The 24079-nt window shown below is 34.1% G+C and overlaps 1 protein-coding gene and 1 long non-coding RNA gene across 2 annotated transcripts; both read left to right on the top strand.

Moving 5' to 3' along the window:
- Positions 1–2126: 2126 nt before the first annotated feature.
- Positions 2127–7561, top strand: LOC124437286 (NACHT, LRR and PYD domains-containing protein 3-like). The gene is made up of 3 exons (XM_046987279.1): positions 2127–2349; positions 2950–5351; positions 5850–7561. Exons 2-3 carry the CDS (start codon positions 2959–2961, stop codon positions 7150–7152), a joined length of 3696 nt encoding a protein of 1231 aa, XP_046843235.1. The 5' UTR covers positions 2127–2349; positions 2950–2958; the 3' UTR covers positions 7153–7561.
- Positions 7562–20091: 12530 nt separating this feature from the next.
- LOC124436663 lies at positions 20092–20961 on the top strand. The gene is made up of 2 exons (XR_006945421.1): positions 20092–20363; positions 20620–20961. It is a non-coding gene; the product is annotated as an uncharacterized LOC124436663 (long non-coding RNA).
- Positions 20962–24079: the final 3118 nt, after the last annotated feature.

Raw genomic sequence — 24079 nt, 5'->3', positions numbered from 1 at the left:
CTCTTAATAGTGGCCCAACGTTTTCTAAAACAGCCTCGTGAACTAAAGGCTCAAATTTCGCATGTTGTATTATGCACGATACCTTCTCAATGCTGCCATTGAAAGTCATTTTCTGTAAAGCTGGTCCTATTACCTTACAACATTTGCACTCCAGTACTCCTTTTAATAATTCGGTATGGCAGCAATGGCAAGTACACCTAAAACGTGGGAGCATTGTGATTCATGGACTGGTTTTAGGTATACTATAAATAGGAGAAAACATGAAGTAATGGAGCATATGTGAAAAACAACTATTGAGTGTAATTGTAGTGTCACTTCGTTCCTCTAATGTGGAAAGCAAAATTCCATCAGGATCGTCTGGAGTGCGTACTTTATCATGAGCTTCTGCGAGGGGCTCGTTATCGTACGCAAAGTTATTTGATTGCTCAACATAACCCACTGATACTGAAATCGAATCAGAAACAGATTCAGACATCGATAGCGAACTGTCTGAGCAATGATTTGAAGCCATATGTCTTCAAAATACTTTTTCTTGTTCATTCTGTTGTTTTTTATCGAAATTTGTGTATTTATTAGTTATTGAAACAAGAAAATCAATACATGTTTGTAAATGTAAATTTTAATACATGTTTGTAAATGTAAATGTAAATGTAAATTTACTTTACAAGAAAATCAATAATACAATCACCTACGATAATATAATATCATATCGACGGAACAGACGTGTTCAACTATCTACGTCGCAAGTGTCAATATGGCGTAGTAAAAAGTTCGGAAATAGCACTAGAGGCAAATTTAACGAGCTTATATTTATCTTTTCGGCTCCATCGATATTTCGTAGTTCTGCAAATAGTCCAAACTTTTAATTTAGCTAATAAAAGAGTGATGGGTAAAATTTGTCACATAAGCACTTTAAATATGTTTATGCATGCGTTTTATGATGAAATGTAGAGGTTTAGAGTAAAAAATTTGTAATGATTTTTAAAGTATGGCATAAATAATCTGTTGCATGCACATAATTAAGGCTGTAAATAAGTTATTTTTTAAGTTTTCTTATCCTGTTCTTTACAAAAAATGCCATGGAAACCCGTCTTTCCTCACTATTCCGTTCTTAACCAATTGACTGGAATAGTAGCAGCTAATATGCGCTCTGCAACACGCATGGAAACAAAATTTAAACTTTACGGGTTCTGAGCACAATCGAGTATTCCTTTTTTTGTGGTCATAATATAAAAAACGCGAGAGACATCGGTCTTACAGTTGGACAGAGAAAACATTAGACGCAAAAGACCATAACATCAAAGTTAGATTGAATATACGTGAGCATAAAATGGTTTCATATTCTTTAGATTTCACGTCACATTTAAGCGTAGCATTTAGAAACTTCAGGAACTTTTGTGATTAGTTAACAAAAGTTTATCTAAATTCGGCTTTTTAGCTTTGATAAAATTTACGGCATTTCATATATAAGTGGAACAATTTCATCCTTATACAAATAAATATAGTTCGTAATCATGAAAAATGTTTAAACTTTCATTTTTAGCAGGATTTTCGTTCAAAATCCGAATCAATTCGATTAAAGCATACCATGACAAGATTCCCATTAAAGCCAAACATTTTTTATTGTCTATACTCTGGAACATGGTGTTGATACGTTTACTTGAACGTTTAATATTTTGCATGTATTTATTTCATTATTTCTGAGGAGATTGGCTTTGGCTAATCTAACACAAGTGGCATTGACGTCGTTAGATTAGATAATTTATATTGTTGGTTATTTGTGAGTTGACGTGTTTATAAGTCCTGGTAATGAAGTAAAGTGCTTGTAAAAGGTTTGTGAATTGTGAAATCTAGTTTTACATAAGACTATTAAATGCTTGTATCTTCACTCAACTAGAACACAGATTTCAATAAATAAAATAAGTTTGTTGTTTCGGGTTTTTTACTAAAACAAATTCGTTTTCTTCGACGATGATCTTTTTGATCAAAGATTGTCTGGGTACTCCTCAATTTCTAAAAAAAATTTTTCCACTGCACTATGTATGTAAAATTTGTTGAATAAAGCCATATGAAAATTGCAGTCGTATGCAAATTTAAAAAAAATATTTGCATTTTCAGTGTCAAAAAACAGCAGGGAAGTAAAGCTATTATATTATTATTTGACGCCACGGTTTCATTTCGAAGTGTTGAAATAGTTTTGTGGTAAACGCGCCAGAACCAATCTAAAGTCACAAAAATCTAACTGGATACCAAAGTTTGTTTAGTTTAATGTCTATTCATTTGTCCCAAAGACGTCCTACCTGTTCGACACAGGAAATGCATTAATTGAAACAGTGTTATTAAGCAAAGGTCAGTGTATTAAATTTTTATTCTCTAAATTATACATGGGCTGTTATGGTTGTCAATAATAATGATTAGAGCACAGTATTGACGTATTTGATTTGTTTTTAAGATTACGTAACTAAACATTGTGAAGATGCAGTAAAATACTCAAAAAGTATAAAGCAAGTGGTAATTAAAGTCGCCACGACTGTAACAAAATATAATCAATTAAGCAGAGCTGAATTATATGCAGAAATTTGCAGAAGTTAGCTCATTTCTTATGATACGCTCACTTTAAATCATCATAAACAGAAGTTACTTTGTGAAAACGTCAATGAATTTTGTAGTCTTTATCTTGTGAAGACATGCAATGTAAGTAATTAGATATTCAGGCATCTTATAATTGATACAAGTGCACACTGTTGGTTCGTTTCATGGTCATTCAAATATAGCTAAGATTATTGTTGGTGTTAAGTCACTCTAAATGAGTACCATTATTCTTGATGTCAAATACACTTGACGAAAAGCCGTTATTACGTAATTATGTATGAAAACTTAGTATAAGATTTACCGTAGGAGTCAGAATGTAAGTACATTGACATTTAAGCATTTACTGTTTAAATGCAGGTTACAGAGATGGAAAAATACCTTGACTACATTCCTCAAACGAGTTTTAATTTGTTTGGAAGATTACTGCTCTATTTATTTGGCGTTTCTGGTGCCATATCTTTTGTTATTTCATCATATTTGTCAGCAAAAACCTCATTTCATTGTTACAATGACTTCACAGCAAGAAAAAAACAACCAGCTCTTATCCATTATATTGAATCCAACTGTTGGATAAAGTACGAAAAGACCCAAACACTTTCGCTGTTTATGTCAGTTCTTATTAACTTTGGTGTTGTCTTTGTTCTCAGTATCATTTATGGATATTTGGTAGAATATCACAACAGAAAAATTGATCAACCTAACACAACAGGTTATCAAAATAAAGATAGAAGGACTTCACCAACAAATCATATTCAAGGCGACACCAGTAACCTTCAAGACAATCGTTCATCTCCTCAAGTACGGCGCCGTTTTGTACATGGTAGTGGTGAAAGTGCTCCGTCGATTAGAAATGAATTCCCATCAACGTCCTGTTCATCAAACATCACTGAATCCTTCGTCATTCAGCTTAATGAAGATTCCCAACTATCCCCTAGCGAAAAAACTCCTCAGTCCGCTTGTGTGAAAAAATCTACGTCTACGTTTTTTATTTACATCGCATACTTGGTTACACGGCTTGTGTTTTTGTCGGTATTTGTTGCCATTCTTCACCCAATCAAATATCCCATCGACTTCTCCTGTTCTTTTTATTCAAAAGTAATGAAAAGATTCTTGTCAAATGAGGATATTGATTGTATAAATCTAAACGGTGGTAAAAGTGAAAGGTTAATACTATTTATAGTTATTGCTGACGTCATTGTGATATCACTGACATTGTTAGAGCTGTGTTACTTAGCCTATGTGAACTACATTGACCGTTCTTTCAAAACAGAATTTCGTTCAGTTTACTTGTTAGGAAAACGTAAAAGATTTCTAAAATGGCTTAATAAAATCAAAAATGACTTTCACACTTACAAAGTATTTGAAATACACGACGACTTTGGAGATGATCAGAACTCTTGGCGAAACCTTGATGACATTTATGTCAACGTCATAGTACAAGCAGAACGACAGCTAAAAAATGCTTACCCAAACACCTTTAGAAGGAATGAAATCTTTCATTGTCATCTTGAAAGTCACAGTGACGCAACACACCTGACCAAAGCGACAGAAATTTTCAAAGTAACGCAGAAAAAGGAAGATCAGTCGTATCCACGATCACTTTTGATTATTGGAAGACCAGGAATTGGTAAAACTATGTTAACAAAAAAACTTGTGCATGAATGGAAAAGCAGTGTCGATGAAAATGTGAAGAACATTACAGACGAATGTGAAGAACATTATCTTTTGCAAGATAAACTCGTTCTTTTAATGCGATGCCGTACTTTTAAGAAAGGCGACATTACCCTCAAAGAAATGCTCGGTGATTGCGTTGGATTTTCAGATAAGCAGTTTCCAAAAATTTACGATTTTATTTTGTTAAATCCAGGAAACGTTGTCCTTATCTTTGATGGTTTTGATGAGCTACCGTTGGATAGTCAAAATCTTAGAACAGATGGCTCCATTTGTGCCGATGCAGAAATGCCGGTGTTTACACTGGTGTGTATGTTGGTTGAGGGAAAATTGCTGCCAGGTGTCACTGTGCTCATAACATCGAGACCCACAGCTGAATATGCATTTAATTGTATTAAGTTTGAAAGAACTGTGGAGATCTTGGGCTTTTTTAAGAATCAAATTGAGGAGTATGTCGAGAGATTTTGTGGTGAAAATAAGAGTACTGCTGAGTTGATTTTGAATTGCATTGATAGCTCCCTGGAACTACGCAGCTTTTGTTACATCCCCGTCAACACTTACATTGTCTGCCTGACACTGAAGGAATGCTATATAAATGATGCAAAGGATATACCGAAGACGATCACTGAATTGTACAAAAGAGCTGTAAAAATTTTACTGTGGAGACACCATCCACGTTGTAAGGATGGATCAATACGAAAGCCTATTAGAGGTTATCTTGTTAAAGATTTACCGAAAGAACTTGAGAATGACGTACAGAAAATGAAAAGTCTTGCTAAAAAGGGAATTGAGGAAAGAAAGTTAATTTTTGAGGAACCTAGTTTTGGAGATTTCCATGATTATGTCAATTGTGGCTTATTACATAAGATACCAGATAAACGACGTGATCTTTACTGTTTTCTACACTTAACGCTTCAAGAATTTCTTGCTGCTTGGTGCATTGTTGACGATTGGCAGAATCTTGGAAAGTTTTTGGATGATCATGTGGCAGATCCTAAATGGCATTTGGTGGTAGAGTTTGTTGCTGGCTTAGTTGGAAGCATGAAGAGAGAACAGAAAAAGAGAAAAATGCGTGAATTTCAAAGCAGGTATACAGATTACATTGATTTAACGAATATTTTTATCGTTAGCAATCATAACCTATGTTAATACTCTTAGATGTACGAAATGCACTTGCTTGGTTTTCTGTACGCTATAACCCTCATTTTATACAAATTTCTAATTTAATGAAAGAGATCTAACTAATGTGCTATGGTAATACTGCATGTAGCTTAAATGAACAGTCGATCATACAATTAAATGCTGAAGTTAATGAAGATGAACACATTTTTCATATTAAAAGAAATAGTTGGTTATCCTTAGTAATATAATCTGAAAAATTTATTTCTCTTCCAGCAGACATCATCTAACATATGATTAATATAAATTTTTTTGCACTTTTGATACTTGCCAGATTGACAATCCAAAAAATTAGTAGCAGTACTTTCTTATAAATTAAAGCCAAGTACTATTCATATTACATTTAAACATGCTTATAAAATCTACTAAGCAATTAGCATTATGTGTACATTTTTTTACGATTGCAGACTTGAAAAGTGGGTGACATGTCTGACTCGCTGTGAAAGTGATCAAACGCTCGGTTTTCTCGGTGTTAAGTGTTTGTACGAGTTGCAAGACAGAGATGCATTAATGTCAGCTTGTACAAACATATGGTCTAACAGTGGAGTAATCTTTATGCCCGGTGTTTCATTCACGCCTGTTGATTCTAGTGCAATATTCGACTTTCTATCTGAATGTGAACACATAACTGAATTACAGTTTAGTGATTGCAAAATGCTTGATAATCATAGTTGTCTGAGAATGAAAAAATTTTTATCATCAATGACAGCCTGTAATGTACTTTCTTTAAAGTTACACTCATGCTCTGTAAATCATAATTTTTCGAAGTATCTTAGTGAAGCTTTGATAAGTGAGAATTGCAAATTGACTAGGTTGGTTATTAGTTCTTGCCAACTGGAAGATGAAGGTGCAGCATTTCTCAGCAAATCTTTGAAAAGTGTAGACTGTAAATTAACTGAATTGGATATTAGTGACAACAGGCTGGCAGATAAAGGTGTTATACATCTTAGTGAAGCTTTGGAGAGTGAGAATTGTAAACTTACTGTGTTAAATCTTAGCGATAACAAACCTACAGAAAAAGGTATTCATCGTCTCAGTGAAGCTTTGGAAAGTGAGAACTGTAAACTTACTGAACTGTATATTGAAAAAAACGAACTAGCAGCTTTAGGTGCTTTATGTGTTAGTCGTGCTTTGCGAAGCAAGAATTGCAAGCTTACAAAATTGTATATTTGTGGTAACAGGCTAACAGATGGAGGAGCCGTTCATCTTAAAGAAGCTTTAAGGAGTGAGTCTTGTAAAACTAGTGTTTTGTATATCTGTGATAACAAGCTAACAGATCTAAGTGCTCAGTATTTTAGTGAAGCCTTGAAGAGCGGAACTTGTAAACTTACTGAATTAAATATTAGCTCTAACAAACTAACACAAAAAGGTGCCAAATATATTAGTGAAGCTTTAACAAGTGAAAATTGTAACCTGATGAAATTGAATATGAGCAAAAACAACCTAGGCAATGTAGGTGCAAAACATCTTCATGAAGCTTTGACTAGTGATACTTGTAAACTAACCGAATTGAACATTAAATATAATAATATTGCAGATAAAAATGCAAAAGATCTTAGTGATGCCTTAAAAACTGAAAATCGTAAACATACTAAAATGAACATTCGTTCTAATAAACTTGCAGAATATAGTGCTAAATCTCGGAATGAAGTACGAAGTGCATTAAAACTTTCAGGTAAATATAACAGCTCAAGGAATGTAGGATATTAAATCCAGTAACTGACGTTAACGGGGAAAAATAGTTAAGGCTAACGTGTCCATTCCATTTTCATACATTATCATATGTTTTAAGCTGGTTTTAAAAGCATAATTGCCTCTCAAAAATTATATACGCAAGCTCTTTGATGGCCAATTTTTGCAATGAGGTGGCAGAGGAATTTTTTATAGAATGACTAATAAAGCGAAATAGTTGCCAAACTCCAATTTACTTGATCAAATAAATTATCATTTTCATTATGAAGTCGTGAAATACAAGACCTCCTTCATACGTTACCAAGTTAACAACATCATCGTTTGGTGTCAAAGAGCAATAATCACCTTCAAACATTTGATAGTTTAAAAGGTTAGACTAAAATTTTGATCGGTTGATATTAAAAATCCATTCAGGGCTTGAAAGACATGAAAATTGACCAGCTTTGATAGTTATTCGGTTGTGTGAACGAGGCTTGATTTCTTCATAAATTATAGTGTAGTAATGCATGACTGTTTTCATAAGTATTTATAAAAAAGATGTATTTAGTCAGAGATAATTGAAAATTGTAAGGAACAATATTTTTTCTATAAAAAGTTTCTTTGTATGAATTTTGTAATGTGCTGTATATCAACTATTTGGACAATCAAGTGAATTTTCAAACACGTTCTTCATGAGCTATTGAGCTTTCACGAAAATTACAATTTCCTATGCACATTTTTTTGAAAACGATGTGAAATTTTTAATTTTATCAATTTCATGCTTTTCTTACTTTTTGATAAATAAGTAAAATTATTGCGTCTAATACACTTTTCCTCCCAAGTCCCCTCAAGCCACTGTACCTAAGCTCATTTTCCACAAGGCAAAACTTTCCGCACGTAAAATCAAATTTACAACATGATTGGTTTTCAAACAATAACATCCCTCTCAGACCCATTTATCCTCCATTAATCATTATTCGTATAAAAAAGAACATTACCCTACTGGTTCACGAATAGGTATATTGTATGGTCTTCCTAAAATACATAAATGTAACATCCCTCTCAGGCCCATTCTTTCCTCCATTAATAAATATTCGTATAAACTAGAAAAGTTTATAAGATCATATCTACGTTTGAGTGCTTGTTGTTCGTCTTTTGTCAAGTTGTTGTCACGTATAGAGGACGATTGTAAAGTGGAGGCTATCCTGCTTCTGATCTCGTCTTTGGTTGTCTCTGACAAGTCTCTTTGATACGCCAGGACAGCCTCGACACTTGATACTATCGTCTCAGTCGGGATTCGTCTAGGTGTTATGAAATGTTTTAGTCCGTAAGATAGTAGTCGCGTTTCAGTTTCGTCTATTGAGCGGGAAGAAATATTCCTCACCAGTTATCGTCATGTTTATGTCTTGTACGTGTTTTAGTTTGTTTTAAACGTTCAAGTTTTTGTTGTTGTTAGATTTGGTGTTGTGCTCTGTCTTGTTTGCTCGTTTCACTGCAATAGTTTGTATCGTAGAAAGTAAAGTATCACTTACTGTCGTTGGTATGAGTTCTTTCAGTTTGTTCAGTCTTTGTTCTTGTTGTTTGATGTAATAGTTGATTCGTCTGTGACAGTCGTTAATCCGTGCTCGTATCAGTCGTCTGCTGCCGGATTTTACAATCTGAATAGCCTCTTGTGTATTCAAAGGGGACTTAATTCTAAGTCCTGCCGGAACGAGACTAAAATCCTTGCAGCGGTGGTTGAACCAGAGTTGTTGGCGTATGCGTCTGACGTTGCTTAAAAAACGTATGTAGTCGATAGCAAGTTGTTCACTCTGTTGTCTAAATGATCGTAATAAGAAAATGGTTTGAGCCCGGGAGTATCGTTACATGTTTGTAAATGTAGAGCGTCCAGGTTGGTATTTGACGAGGTAGTAGTCCTTAAATACTTTTATTTCACGAATCTGGATTGTTGCTGGGCAGCCAAATTTTTGACTGTTCTGCAATTTTTGATATGTTTTGGTGGCGTAATTTTGCTCTGTAGATTTTTTTGTTTGTTCCTCCTCGCGAGACTTAAAAATGGTCATTTTGCTTAGCCTGTTGCTTAAAAATGTGATAACTGTTTGATCATCTCGATGTAATACAGCGTTTGAAATCTGACCTTTTCTGATTCATGTATGCAGTGCCTAGCTTCTGATCTCTCTATTGAAAATGGATTTTGTAAAAACGCATTTGGTACAATGCCTTTATTATCTTCGAAAACGGGTGGAGCTATAAAAACACGTAAAGATGATTCTTAGGTCCGTTAGTACTTTTTAATAACTAGCGTAAATTAAAATTTGTAAAATAAACTCCAATGAACACTTTTTTCCGTTACATATTGTATTTTTGCAGTGCCGTACTTTTTGATGCTATGGACTGTATGCTATTGAAAAGCGTTATGGTCTTTGCGTTTGTTGTGCGTTTGCGAAAAAACAAATGATGTCAACGATAACAAAGCGTAAGATTCTAAGATCCCCTCCAAACTTTCATCTCCTCCTTTATATTCTGCCAGCAAATAATGCTCTTGTTGTCCAACACTACTGAAATATGTCCTGATGAATTCAATTTCCTTGTTCCGCATATCTGTCGCAGCGATGTCAAGTGTTGAGTTCGTATTACTCGCCCTTATTCCACTTTTAACAGTAAGTTAAACAGGCGAGGACCATTGATGAACGAATAAATTGGAAATTCAGGGCTCTGACAAACGTAAACTATCTACATAACAATCCCACATTTTCAAATAAATGAACATGCTCTTCAGTTTGACACCATGCAGTCAAAAGAAAACCCGGCTTAAAAATATAACTAAAAGCATGCTTTTTTATTAGTAGTTTAATTATCATGCCTGGAATGACATACATACATACTTTTATACACACATACACACATATATTTCCACGTTTAAAAAGAGAGACAAACTTTTTTCCTCGATTTGGATGTCGAAATTTGAGATAACTGTTTTACAGTAGGTATTTTATAGTTTAGCGTTGATTCCGTTAAATACTTTTTCAATGTTACTGCCAAGTGAGAATGAATATTGCAACCACAATGTGCTTTTTTGTGATTTATATTTTTACACTTATGATGCGAGGCTTTAATGTTCTAGCTTAACTAGGTGCAGTTATACCACACGGATAACGTACCTGAAACTGTACTTAAACTTAAGTGCATTTGCGTGACTAGTAATGTCAAGTGCGTGGTTTTAATTACGCGTATGTTTAAAACTACGATTGGCTATTTCCTCTGATTTTTGTGGTTAATTCTAGACAAAATATTTGCACTCTTTATGTACGTCAGTATACAATAGTATGGACGTGTATAACCCGACTAAATGTAAATGACATATCTATAAAGGTTTTATTGATAAAACAATTTCCACAAATACATGTTAAGATTATGGGTTATGAACATTTTACAAATTTTGGACGATATCTTAATACAAGATGTAAAAACAGTAATATTAATAACTAAATATTTTGCTGCGTACGTTTGCTAGTGTAATTTTGGCAAAGCTTCTTTAAAATATTTCATGAGTTGGTTGAACCTGCGTCCCGTGTCGTATGCTGTATAATCAAAGAGATGTATTAATATTTAATTATTGTTCTTTCACTGCGTGAGTTTTAAATCTACTATTCTAACTGGTGGATGTCTGCAGGCTCAGCCTCCCTCTCCGCCCGTGGTAAATCGAATCCCTGGAAATTATCCTTTAGATGCATTGATAATTAAATGAATTACCGTGAAAAACAATATGGCGACGAACACAAATGGTCTTGAGCATTGAATGTAAAGTTTAAATAATATGGTGTGTGCAAAGTGCTGTTGGTTTTTGACGTACTTCAAACTAAGTTCGTAGAAAGTCCTGGAAGTCTAGCTCACCAAACTTGCTGAAGTTTCCAGATATGACATCTATAAATATCATTTTAGTTTATCAATTGTTATCAATGTTATGTGCTACTCCACATTCCAGTATCAGAGTGGCACTGTGGCAGTGCACTGCTGTAGTTGAGATGCCAGCCTATAATAAATGGTCATATAGTGGAGTGCCCTAAAATATTTGCTTACGTAATAAGTTTGGCTTGTGTTCTCCTTGAAAACTTTGACATTAATGACATTGACATATAGAATTTTTGATGCGTTCTATCAATCTAAGGCTCTGGGCATTAAACTGCCAGACATGGGCAGTCGATTTGACTGCTATTACATGTAAATTTTGCCATAGTTTCTTAAGGTTTTTATAGTTTCTGCTTTTCTTTTTTTTAATTCACTCAAATTGATTCTCCAGCCATTAATCTTATAAATGATTTCTTCTAATGTAGTCAAACACCGATATATATTAATTTGAAATGTAATCGCTACATTAAAGGGAGCATTAAATCATTACTTTACTTGAACCTATTACCACGCATATATTTTTTCTCCATCTGTAACAAGATTATTCTTTTTTCGATTTATCGGTGTTTGTTGATTATGAAAGAAATTTTTATAGAAGTCACTGTTTACTCTATTATGAAAAAGATACGTGTTAATGAAATTGTTGCAGTAACTTGTCTTTTTTCCATTTTCGTAAAGTTTACCCATTCATATGATAATTTTGGAGTCAGATGAATAAACAGAACGACGCATTTAAAATGTTTATCTTCGCTCATGGAATGCACGAGGGTTTTCGAAATTGATCCCCTTAACCATGATTGTATTTGTCAAAGAAGGTCGCGCTCTTGCTAAGGGCCAGTTTATATATATATGAAGACGGGAAGGAAACTTGGCGTTTGCCGAGACGGGAAGTATTTTATCTCTCGCTTTTATTTCTTCTCGGAGAAAAAAGGAAATATAGAGGATTAAAGTAATGCAGCATGTCTTTTCCTCATACCTTTACTTGGCAATTTTTTTGAAAAGTTTGCACGCATTTCGTCCAGTAATTGTCATATGGCACAACTGCCATATAAAGGGTTAACGTAATCAAAAGCCATCGTCTTTGCCACGTACATCGACCGAGAAGATCAATCAATCTTGCGTCCCGCAAGCCGGACGGTAGCGGCAATCGGGTACATTAACAACGTTGAGAAGTATGCAATCAACTAAAGATAGGTGTGGCAGGTATTGCCAAAGCTGCAGCCGTGCTTACTCTTCAAAAGTACCTAGTATAAATTTTCGAAAGAAAGTTTAGGCCGATATTTCGTCATCTCGCCCCTATATTCTGTAATAGCTCTTATGTGAATAGGCCGAAAAATGTTCTTTCATTTAACACGCAACGGAATCTAAGGAAAAAAGAAAATGCCCTCTTTCCGTTACATCTTTTGTACTTTATGATATTTTTTAACGCTTCTGAAATATGTTACACAGACTTGTAAAGGAGTTTTTTCAGGCTGTCAAATGTAAATGCAATTTCAGCTTATAAAGCTGCTCGAATTTATTTGTTAGACATGCTTTGTACTTCAACGATCTTCCTATATTTTGATAGAAAATTGTCAATGTTTTTGCAGCTTTGTACACTAAAGTGCGACCGCTGACAGTTCTATTTTTTGTAAAAAAAAATGTGATTCAATTCTAATAATACCTATAACTTTAGACAGTATGAAGCCCAAACCACACATTGTTGAGCTCTCAAAAATAGCTGGTTTATAAGGACGTTGATTATTGCATAAGCGGCAGGGGTCTTTATGTAACATTATTTACAGTAACGCTTGGTATAAATCGTGAGGGGAAACCCTCAGCAAGTGCAGTATTTTTTCAATTATTTTCAAGAGTACAGATAACACTTAGGAAACACAACCATTGGCAAGGTTTACTGAAGACAATCGATTTTAACGATTGTATTTAAATTCTTTATTGGAGAGTTGTTAGAATATAAAGTTAATACTTACTAAATACAAAATTAAATTCTAAATTTATTCTATCAAAAAGCAATCTGCGACTTCGAGGTCATTAAAACAAAAATTGTTTTTTAAAAAGAGCAAATACCATGGGAAATGGTCAAAATAATAACCTAATTGTTCTTTTAAGAACTGTTTAAAACCACGACACAAACCCAACAGTTTATAAAAGAACTGTTTTAAAGTTAAAAGGCACTTAAAAACAGTCCTTTGCAATTGTTGGGTTAGTGTTCTTGTTTTAAACAGCTCTTTTAGAATTGTTGAGTAAGTGTTCTTGTTAAAAACAGTTCTTTTAGAATTGTTCAGTTAGTGTTCTTGTTAAAAACAGTTCTTTTAGAATTAATGAGTAAGTGTTCTTGTTTTAAACTTCTCCTTTAAGTACTATTAGGTTATTATTTTTACTATTTCCTATGGAATTTGCTCTCTAAAACAATTTTTAAACTTGTCACCACGACAAAGTCCTTATTTTATCATTAAAACAACTGTATTTTAGTAAAAGCTCTCGATTATTTAAACCATGAAAACTTTCCAATATTCGACCAAGAAAAGAGAAAAATATGTCGTTATAGTGAGGGCTGAAGGCTTGTCACTATAGCTTGAGGATTCGTGTTCTGTTGGGTTTCTGCTTCGGGATATCTTCCTCTACAAATATCGATAATCTTCAGCATTGCTCTCTTGTAGTTTTTTAGTCGAAAAAGCCAGAGTATTGGTAAAAACACAAACGGTGATGAGGATATAGGTAAACTAAATAAAGCCGCGAGGGACAAAGCATCAGACCTAGTCTTATTAAGAAAAATTATAGCCATTACAGACGCAGGAAGTGTTGTTAAAATAAAAAACACAACATGTATGAATAGCGTCATTACCATCCTCTGATTACGGTAGTCTCTAGAATGCTCCCTGTAAACTGAGTGTCTCCGACGTAAGGCGAACGTCAAATTGTTGTTCCTTGCGTACAGCGATCGAAATATTTTGTGGTAGAGAATCGCGAATATTATCGATAACAACACGAGTAAAACGCCTAACACTGTCATGATCACTTTAGAAAAATCTTGTTGCTTGCCCTCGGGCAAAACGCAAACGGGAATGACGATGACAACGAATGTTCCAAGTGCAGCCAGTGCAAGGCTTTGCACCAAATATCTTCGAATTTTTGGAGCTACTATCCTGTATCGCACAGGAATAACAATCGCACCGTAAATATTAATTATGTGTAAAAAATTACCCAAAATGTATAAAAACGAGGCAGACACATTCGCATGAAGAAACAACTCGGGAGGAAGCTCTCCATTCGAGAATTGCCAGAAGCTCTCAACGAACAACGCACAAACTAAACCTAGGTTTGTGATAGAGTTAAAGGCCAATAATATTGCTGTAATGGTTCGAAGTTGCTTGAAAGGGTCTTTGATAATGACAACAAGTAAGGTGAAGTTTGCCAAAATACCTATGGAGGACAAAATTACCATAAAAGTTGTCACAATATTCTGTTCAATACTATATCTTGACGATAATTGAATGGTGCCGAATACGGTTATGAACGTTGGTGATTCCTTCGCATTTACTGCGGTAAGATTCATTTCATAAGATCACACTCCTCTGCAGTGAAAATTTACGATTGTATCATCTTTCTCCGTTTTCCAATTTAGGATTCATTAGCTGCCCGATTCTTCTTCAACTGTTTCTATCATGTACTTTATGCTTTCTAGTTGGTTTATCCAAATTCAATACCTTTGTACGCGGTTATATATGAAGATCCTCGATTGGTATTGAGTAAGATGTAGGCCAATTTAAGCTTTAGAAGGTTTAATTTCAAAGTTAACCTCTGGTACGCACAGATCACAAGTAGGAGTTATGTATCAATGATGTTATGTTACTTATAAATAATGTTTATAAATGTTAATTTACATACACTGAGGTTTCGTGATTATATCCGGAGCGTGGACGGATTCCGGACGAAGTATTGACGTATTTTAAACGATAGCTACAATATAGATAACCGCACCTTATGAACTTAGTCACGTATAATGTCGAAATAACTTTACATAAGAAAAACAACGAAAGAACTTCACGAAAGTTAATCAGTTGATCCGCCATTTTGGGATGCGAGGTTGGCAAGTTTTTATTATATGCAATTATGTACAGGTACAAAACATTGATGCTACCGAATAGATTACATAAAAGATATCTTCACTAAATTACGTTGAGTTTCTTTATCAATCGTTCATTATACAATTTGAATGTTATTTTGTATAAAGAAAAATATCAAAGCGTATTTACATTCCTAGAGTGTTGACAAAGAAAGTTTGTTTGACAGTTAGTTATTGATATTGACATCGAACTGTTAGCTGTTTCCAAGGTGATCCCCTCCTTTCTCGGCCGAAGTATACACAATTAAGATGTACAACTTTAGCAATAAATAGACTCGTACAATTACTACAACCGAATACTATTTTGCAGTTTTGGTATATTTCGAGACTTCTGCTTGCTAAAACTTCATCAATTCTTCCTAACCTGTGAGACGTCTCATCGAGGCCTTAGAGTTGTGCGGGCATTTTGACGTTCATCTACTCACGAATGTAGTGTAGCTCGTCATATGTTCTCTCGATAGCCCAACCTTCACACTTGAGGCCTTTCATTGACTGTCGTAGATCATTATCATTTAGACGCTTGGAGTGCACACATTTCGATTTCAGTGAAACCAAATTTCATTATCTTGGAAAATATGGTGATAGATGTATACTAAGTAAATACAAAGTCTGCGTAAGATTACGCAGATTATGACGAATTATTCAGAACGTGGGTACTATTGATGGAAGACGCTTCGATACAACACGGCGTACATCATTCAACTTTTAATTAGTCCAGCACGAAAATCATTCGTTAACTATACTTCTTTCTCTAGTACGCAAGTCAAAAGGAATACAATCCCAGAAATAAGGCGAGCTTCTAGCCATTACGTTGGTGGGAATATTTAATTTCCACATTTCAACATATTTTAATTAAGATTGATGGGATCTTGTCTATTTTCTGAAGCTAATTGCTGAAGCAAGAACATAAAATAAGCAGTAATAAGCTTAGACTCATTTTTGGTGAAGCAGGTTACATAGATAAAACAACAGTGGACTGATGCAAAGAATGATTCAAAGAATTCCCATCAGTTTGGGAAATAAATCATTGGCAGATTCCAGCATTTGCGTTAAAATAATCTTAGGGAGGTTTTTAGGCTTTCGTCTTGAATGCCAGCCAGTCTATGTGGAAACAAAAGCTTTTTGTTTTTTACAAGTGTGCTAAGGCAACAAACTTAATGAGTCACATTAGACTGATTTACATTTTCGAAGAAAACTCGAAAAATATGTTTTCAAAGCTTTATGCCAAGAAAATAATTTAATTTATACATTCTTATAAATAAGAATATGAAAAGTTTCCCAATGTTTTGTAGGTCGTACTATCGGTATATATTGTAATAACCATTAACAAGGCTCGTGTATTTCAATCAAATCTAATTTCAAACCTGCTCAGACGCACTGCTACCGCTACAAACTATGGCTACAAATCTGGTATATTTTAAATTTGACGTTCTAAAATGAGTCAGATATATAAATCTTTACAATTAGAACAGTTAAACGTGTACATGCTTACTCTCAAACAGGAATCGATTAATTTATTTCAAAGACACTTCAGAGTTTGAGTACAAATTCTTCATTGTTCAACGATGCAAGCATGAAAATTCAAATTTTTTGTAAAACTGTCTGATCTTGACTTGCATTCTGAGTTTGATGATATGCATTCAGTTGAGTTTTTTCTTCAATTTTCTCTCCTCTCCAAAGACATAGAATCTTCAGCATTCCTCTGTTGTAGGTTTTCAGTCGGAAAAGCCAAAGTAACGGTAAAAACACCAAGGGTAAATATGAGAAAGGAACGCTAAAGAGAGCCGCAAGGCTCAAAGCATCCGAACTCACATGATGAAGAAAAATTAAAAAAATTACGGGGCTAGGGGCTGTTGTTAAAGTGAAGAAAACAACGTGTACAAAAAGCGTCATTGCGATCCTCTGATTACGATAGTCCACAGAATGTTTTATGCTAACTGTATACAGCTTTCTCCGACGTAACGTCCACTTTACTTTGTCGCTTTTAGTGTACAGTGATCGAAATATTCTATAGTAAATAATCGCAAATGTAATAGATAACATCACGATCAAAGCACACGTTATTGTAATAACTGCTGTAGCAAGATCTTGTTGCTTGCTCTTTGGTAAAACACTAACAGGAATAGCAACAACGAGGAATGTTACCAATGTAGCCAGTGTAAGACTTTGCACCAAATATTTTCGTATTTTTGGTGCTACTATCATGTAACGCACAGGAACAACAATGGCACCGTAAGTATTAATTGTATGGAAGAGATTACCGAAAATATACAAAAATGACGAAACTATTTTCACGTAAAAAATTAACTCTGTGGAAGCGTTCCATCAAACCAGTTTACCAAGTTCTCAACAAATGAAACACAAGTCAGGCTAAGATTCGTAAAGGAGTTGAAGGCCAATAATATTGCTGTAATGGTTCGCAACTGCTTGAACGGGTCTTTGATAATGACGACAAGAAAGAGGCCGTTGACAAGAATACCTATCAGAGACAATATTACCACGAAAGTTGCAACAATATTCTGTTCAAGATTGTATCTTGATGATAAAGAAATAAGGTCAAACACGATTATGTCTGTTGTTGAGTCGTTCGAGTTTTCTGCTGTTGAATTCATCTTGAAGTGGTTGTACTCCATCGAAGTGAAAATCTACGATGGGATGACCTTTCTCGAATCGTTTTCGTATTTACGATTTTCTAAACCATCCAAAGTCTTCTTGTACCTGCTGTATATTTTGTTCGTGATTGGTTTATATGAGTCGAGCACCGTTTGCTTGGACGAAACAATGTGCGAAGCTCTTCAATTGATATAAAGTAAGCTGTAAGCTGATATATATTGCGCTTGGAAGTATATAACGATTATTCAAAATAATGATACTGGGCATGAGTTCTTTGACGTTAATGATGAGACTTCCGCGGTGTGGGAGACTTAAAGCATATATTGACTTGCTGTTAAGCCCGCTGCACGCTGGTGAACTCGAACAAGTGCACGAGGCAAGTACACATGTGTGCGGTTGGCTTTAGAAAGTGCAAATTATAAATTTGTGCAACCGCCCCTTAATAAGATACGAAAATACATAAGATACAAAAAAATATAATGAAAGATTTCGTTAAAAGATCACATGAATGAAATTGCTAAATTAACTGGTACGGTTAAATCGGGACGATTTTGCAGACAATAAGAAAGTGTTCATTATTTTTAGACTTGGTTCAAAAATTAAACTAATTAATTATTTAATCAGACATTTTTCTTTGGCGAGAAACGTTTGTATGAACAACAAACAAATCTTAATATTACTTTATTTAACATATTTATTTGAGACGCCGTGTGAAGAAAGTGTTGGGCTCGTATTATTTTTCAAATTGTATAATCTGCACACAAAGAATCGTTAATAAATGTATACGTACATGAGCTTTGAATGCTATTTGAAGACCTAAAACTCTTTCTGCAATCATCACATATTTTTATTCAGTGGCAGATCAACGGTAAGTCAAAAATAATTACTGCAGCACATTTTGGCATATGCTTCCATTTCTAATCTCCTTAGATGCATACCATTGGTGAAATTATATTCTTTAGCAATTCAAAACCAAAAGTGTTTTTTGAAAGTACTTTGAATTTAAAATTAAGGAGCTATAATTTATTTTGACTAACGCTGGATCTGCTCCTGGTTTGATTAAGATTCACTATCATTTCGCAGCCTAATAACTCCACAGTTTTTCGCGAGGAGAGAGATTTACTCCAATGTTTATTATTGCGAGGAGAGAGATCTACAGACATGCCCCAATGTTAAAATTAACTGTTGTGAATACTCAAACCATATATGTATATTCAAACGTGGTGGGTAATTTGCGTTTCCTGCTGTCAAATATAGGGCAATTTTTCGTGTAAATAACGAGCTTTAATTCCCTAACCATACATGCCGCATGTACACACTACAATATACACTTTTGAAAGAACAGAGGTAACTTTTTATGAAAAAATAACAATCGCTAGTATGGTACTTCATAACGTATTATTAACAGTGATATTGTATACTGTTGTGTGCAAAACGTGTACCCGATTAAATTAGGGTGTAGATAAAAAGCGGACCCGGACGACGGACGCGGACGGCGGACGGCGGACGCAAAACGCGCAAATAAAATGCTTTTAGTCCGTTGCATGTGCCTTATCGTATTAAACTTAGATTGAAGAATGAGCATGAGATTATCCTTCGGGAATTCGGCATAATTTTCTAGACAAGAGAATCTATTTTGGTGTTGTCATATAGTTAGGTATTAACAAAAATTATTTATTATTCTGCTGATCTCTGATGTTTTTTAAGTTTGACTTAAATGCAGTGCAAACAAAAAGGTCACCTCAAAATTAAGTTTCAAATAAATTATGTCGAAGAAGATGAACGTATAACATTAAATATACAATTTCAAACTCTTCACATATTTTGGGTTCATTGCCTATTCATTTCTGCATAATTAAGTTTTTCAAAATTTAGCTGGAAATATCATCGTACAATCATTAAAAACAGAGCTGCACGAAACTGTTTCAACTGTTTGAATATACCTATGTCTCTTAAAAGCATCATTTAGTTTCATTTTTATTTTAGCTTTTTCAATGTTTATTTTTCGACGTAGAATAAGAGTATTTTACGAAAGGACTAAAAGCATTTTATTTGCGCGTTTTGCGTCCGCCGTCCGGGTCCGCTTTTTATCTACACCCGATTAAATTAGGCAAACTTTGCGAGTCAATTGTATATTATAAACATCTCCTTATTTTTGCGAAAAGCCTTCATTGTTCTGCCAAGGCGTGAATAATTAAATTCTTTGTATAGCTAGCTTATCTTGACTTGCCATCGAACTTTGATAATTTGTGATCAATTGATTTTCTACTTCGGTTTGTCTTCCTTTCCAGAAATATAAAATCCTCATCATTGCTCTGTTGTAGGTTTTCAGCCGGACAAGCCAGAGTATCGGTTAAAACACCAATGGTAAATGTGGTATAGGAAAACTAAACAAAACCGCAAGTCTCAAGGCATCAGACTTCATTTGGTAAAGAGAAATTACAAAAATCATAAATGGAGGAAATGTTGCAAATGTAAAGGACACAACGTGTACGAATAATGTCGTTACCATTCTCTTATCACAATAATGTTTAAAATGCTTCGAACGTAACGTAGACGTTTGCTTGTCATCTCTGGCGTAGAGCGATAGAAATATTTTCTGGTAAGAAACTTGTAAACGAGTTCACAACTTGAAAGTCTTTCATCTAAATGAGAATTTTCTATTTGTTAGTTCATAAGGAAAAGTAGTAAATTATCCTATTTAGGCACTGCATATTATATTTTAGTAGAATCATGCCAATATTCAATTGCAAATGTTTAAATTTGATTGGATATTCCACTTGCTGCCTATTTTTTCATTAGATACCGAGTAGCCAAAAAACATGGCTGTTAAACTTGCCGTTTTGCGTTTTATTTAGGTTTCTAACAATAAACTCTATTGTTTTCATCAGGAAGCTGCTATAGAGAAGACTGAAGTGCCACTAAATATACGTTTAAATATCTTGAGATGAAATAAACAAAAGTCAATTAAAATATCTAATATACACCGGGCAACAGTGGTATGCTTTCTAATACAAACAATGTCAACAATAATAAATGTACAAAACAAAAATAATAATGGAAAACTATAACAACCCTTAATTTTTTATGAATACTAGTTTAATTCTACTACAACAATTAGAGTATTTGTTAAGCACAAATTTTTTAGTATATAATATTATAATAAATGTAATTTACTGCGGCGCATTTGCTTTTTGCTATACATGGGCTACATTATTTGCAGTGACTTTTAACAATATTATGTTGTCCATTATTTAATGATACAACCTGCATTAAGTCATATAAAATCAACTCATACAAACTGCATCTAATCCTATTTACAATTGTTTATACCATGTGGTGCGACTTTCATTCAGGAAACAACCAATGCAATCGAGCACAACCACTCTGGAGACAAAAATGTCCAACATTTAAATGTTTCTATTGAAACGAAAGAGCTCATGATATAAGTGTTGATAAAGACAAAATACTTAAATTAGAACATTCATCGATTTATCTTATTACCTTAGCGCAGCATATATTGCCATCAGGACACAAGTTAAAAATTGATGCCCGCTCATTTTAATAAATTAACAAATAAGACAGCTATACGACAAAAATTAACTTTTGATTAAAAAAAGGTTTAGAGACTGGCGTCTGAAGCCCTCCCCCTTCCAAGATGAGCGCTAAAGGCAGTTGAGTATTATTCCCTGGAAAGTTGTGTAGATAAAGTTGAAGAGAATGCAAATGTACCAACTGACCCCTAAAAAATGATGGTACATAGCCAATGGGTATATATTTCTAATTAGAATCCGGGCAAAAATGTAATGTTCAACTTTCCTTCTTTTTTTTCTGCCAATCTTTGTGTTTATTTAATGTATGTAAAACAATTAAATGTATTCAATATTTACAACTACCAAGAATTAAATGATAATTTTTGCCACGCTGTTTTTCACACTGCGAGTAGTGAATTTATTCCTCTTTTCATTCTCAAACTTTTTTCCTATGGGTTTCCTCTTTTACCTCTACCTCACCTTCACTCTTTTTCTTGTGTCGGCTTGCAGCATTTGTAAAATCTTTTTTCTTAGTGTAAGATTACCTTAGATTAAAAAGTTTTAATCCCACAGCTCTCATTATACATTTTGTTCTTAATTCCTCGTTTTTTTTATGCTGTACAGTGCTCCAGCAGTCTTTCAAAGCATGCAAGCATTTCTGTTTTCGTGATTGATCATGTTTTTCTCACTTTGATCATGTTTTTCTTGCTAAAATAAGAGTATGACAATAATAAGCTACGTTATATTTGCACCCAATACAACACTTTACACAAATATATTTTTGGGTGCTTAGTGCATCGCTCAGTAACAACAAGAACCCAATAAGTATTAGGTGTAGCTATGTGGCAAAGAAATATCCAAAACGAAGTCAATAATTTCGCGTAAATGTTTAAACCTGTTGGAACCATTGCATTTAAGAATTTTCTAAAGTTCTCGGCAAAATATAAGCCCATGTTGGGCATATTTTAATAGAATTTTTTCTTTTTTGACCTCTACGGAGTTGTGGTAAAACATGTTCTTCATTAAATATGCAACAAAGTATATCGTCAATTAAAAAGATGGCTTAGTCTGTTTGATGTTTATGCATTTCCGTCATACTTTGGCATGTTCTATTGTGCATATTTTAATGACAAGTGATTTTAGACAATCAAACAAACATATTGGAAAAGGTTTTTTTTCGTTACATATTGTATTTTTGCAGTGACGTACTTTTTGATGCTATGCACTGTTTCCTTACCATTTATTGAAAAGCGTTTGTGGTCTTTGCGTTTGTTGTGCGTTTGTGAACAAACAAATGATGTCGACGATAACAAATCGTAAGATTCTAAGATCCTCTCCAAACTTTCATCACCTCCTTTATATTTTGCCAGCAAATAATGCTCTTGTTGTCCAACACTACTGAAATATGTACTGAAGAATTCAATTTCCTTGTTCCAAATATCTGTCGCAGTAAGGTCAAATGTTGAGTTCGTATCACTCGCCATTATTCCGCTTTTAACAGTAAATTAAACAGGCGAGGACCATTGATGAACGAATAAATTGGAAATTCAGGGCTCTGACATGCGTAAACTATCTACATAACAATCCCTCTTCAATTTTCAACCTGGTTTTCAAACCTCACTTGACATCAAATGTAAAATCTGCCAAATTGCACACGTTTGCCATTTTTAAGTTGTCGTCATTACACTAACACCCATAATTTTCAAACTGCAGTTGTCTCTTGAAGAAAACCTACAAGTTTAGCTTCCTTCTTGAGCGTTCACGAGCCACATTTTTAAATAAATGAACAGCTCTTTAGTTTGACAGCATGCAGTCAAAAGAAAACCAGGTTTAAAAATATAAATAAAAGCATGCTGTTTCATTAGTAGTTTAATTTTCATGCCTGGAATGACATACATACATACTTTTATACACACATACACACATATATTTCCACGTTTAAAAAGAGAGACAAACTTTTTTCCTCGATTTGGATGTCGAAATTTGAGATAACTGTTTTACAATAGGTATTGTATCGTTTAGCGTTGATTCCGTTAAGTAATTTTTCAATGTTACTGCCAGGTGAGAATGAATATTGCAACCACAATGTGTTTTTTTTGTGATTTATATTTTTACACTTATGATGCGAGGCTTTAATGTTCTAGCTTAACTAGGTGCAGTTATACCACACGGATAACGTACCTGAAACTGTACTTAAACGTAAGTGCATTTGTGTAACTAGTAATGTCAAGTGCGTGGTTTTAATTACGCGTATGTTTAAAACTACGATTGGCTATTTCCTCTGATTTTTGTGATTAATTCTAGACAAAATATTTGCACTCTTTATGTACGTCATTATACAATAGTATGGACGTGTATAACCCGACTAAATGTAAATGACATATCTATAAAGGTTTTTATTGATAAAACAATTTCCACAAATACATGTTAAGATTATGGGTTACGAACATTTTACAAATTTTGAACGATATCTTAATACGAGATGTAAAAACAGTAATATTAATAACTAAATATTTTGCTGCGTACGTTTGCTAATGTAATTTTGGCAAAGCTTCTTTAAAATATTTCATGAGTTGGTTGAACCTGCGTCCCGTGTCGCATGTTGCATAATCAAAGAGATGTATTAACATTTAATTATTGTTCTTTCGCTATGTGAGTTTTAAATCTACTATTCTAACTGGTGGATGTTTGCAGGCTCAGCCTCCCTCTCCGCCCGTGGTAAATCGAATCCCTGGAAATTGGCCTTTAGATGCATTGATAATTAAATGAAGTACCGCAAAAAACA

This window comes from Xenia sp. Carnegie-2017, unplaced genomic scaffold, assembly GCF_021976095.1.
Source record: "Xenia sp. Carnegie-2017 unplaced genomic scaffold, XeniaSp_v1 HiC_scaffold_16, whole genome shotgun sequence".
NCBI classification, from domain to species: domain Eukaryota; kingdom Metazoa; phylum Cnidaria; class Anthozoa; order Malacalcyonacea; family Xeniidae; genus Xenia; species Xenia sp. Carnegie-2017.
The sequence above is the reverse complement of the archived record's forward strand: the minus strand, read 5'-3'. Positions and strand labels throughout refer to the sequence as shown.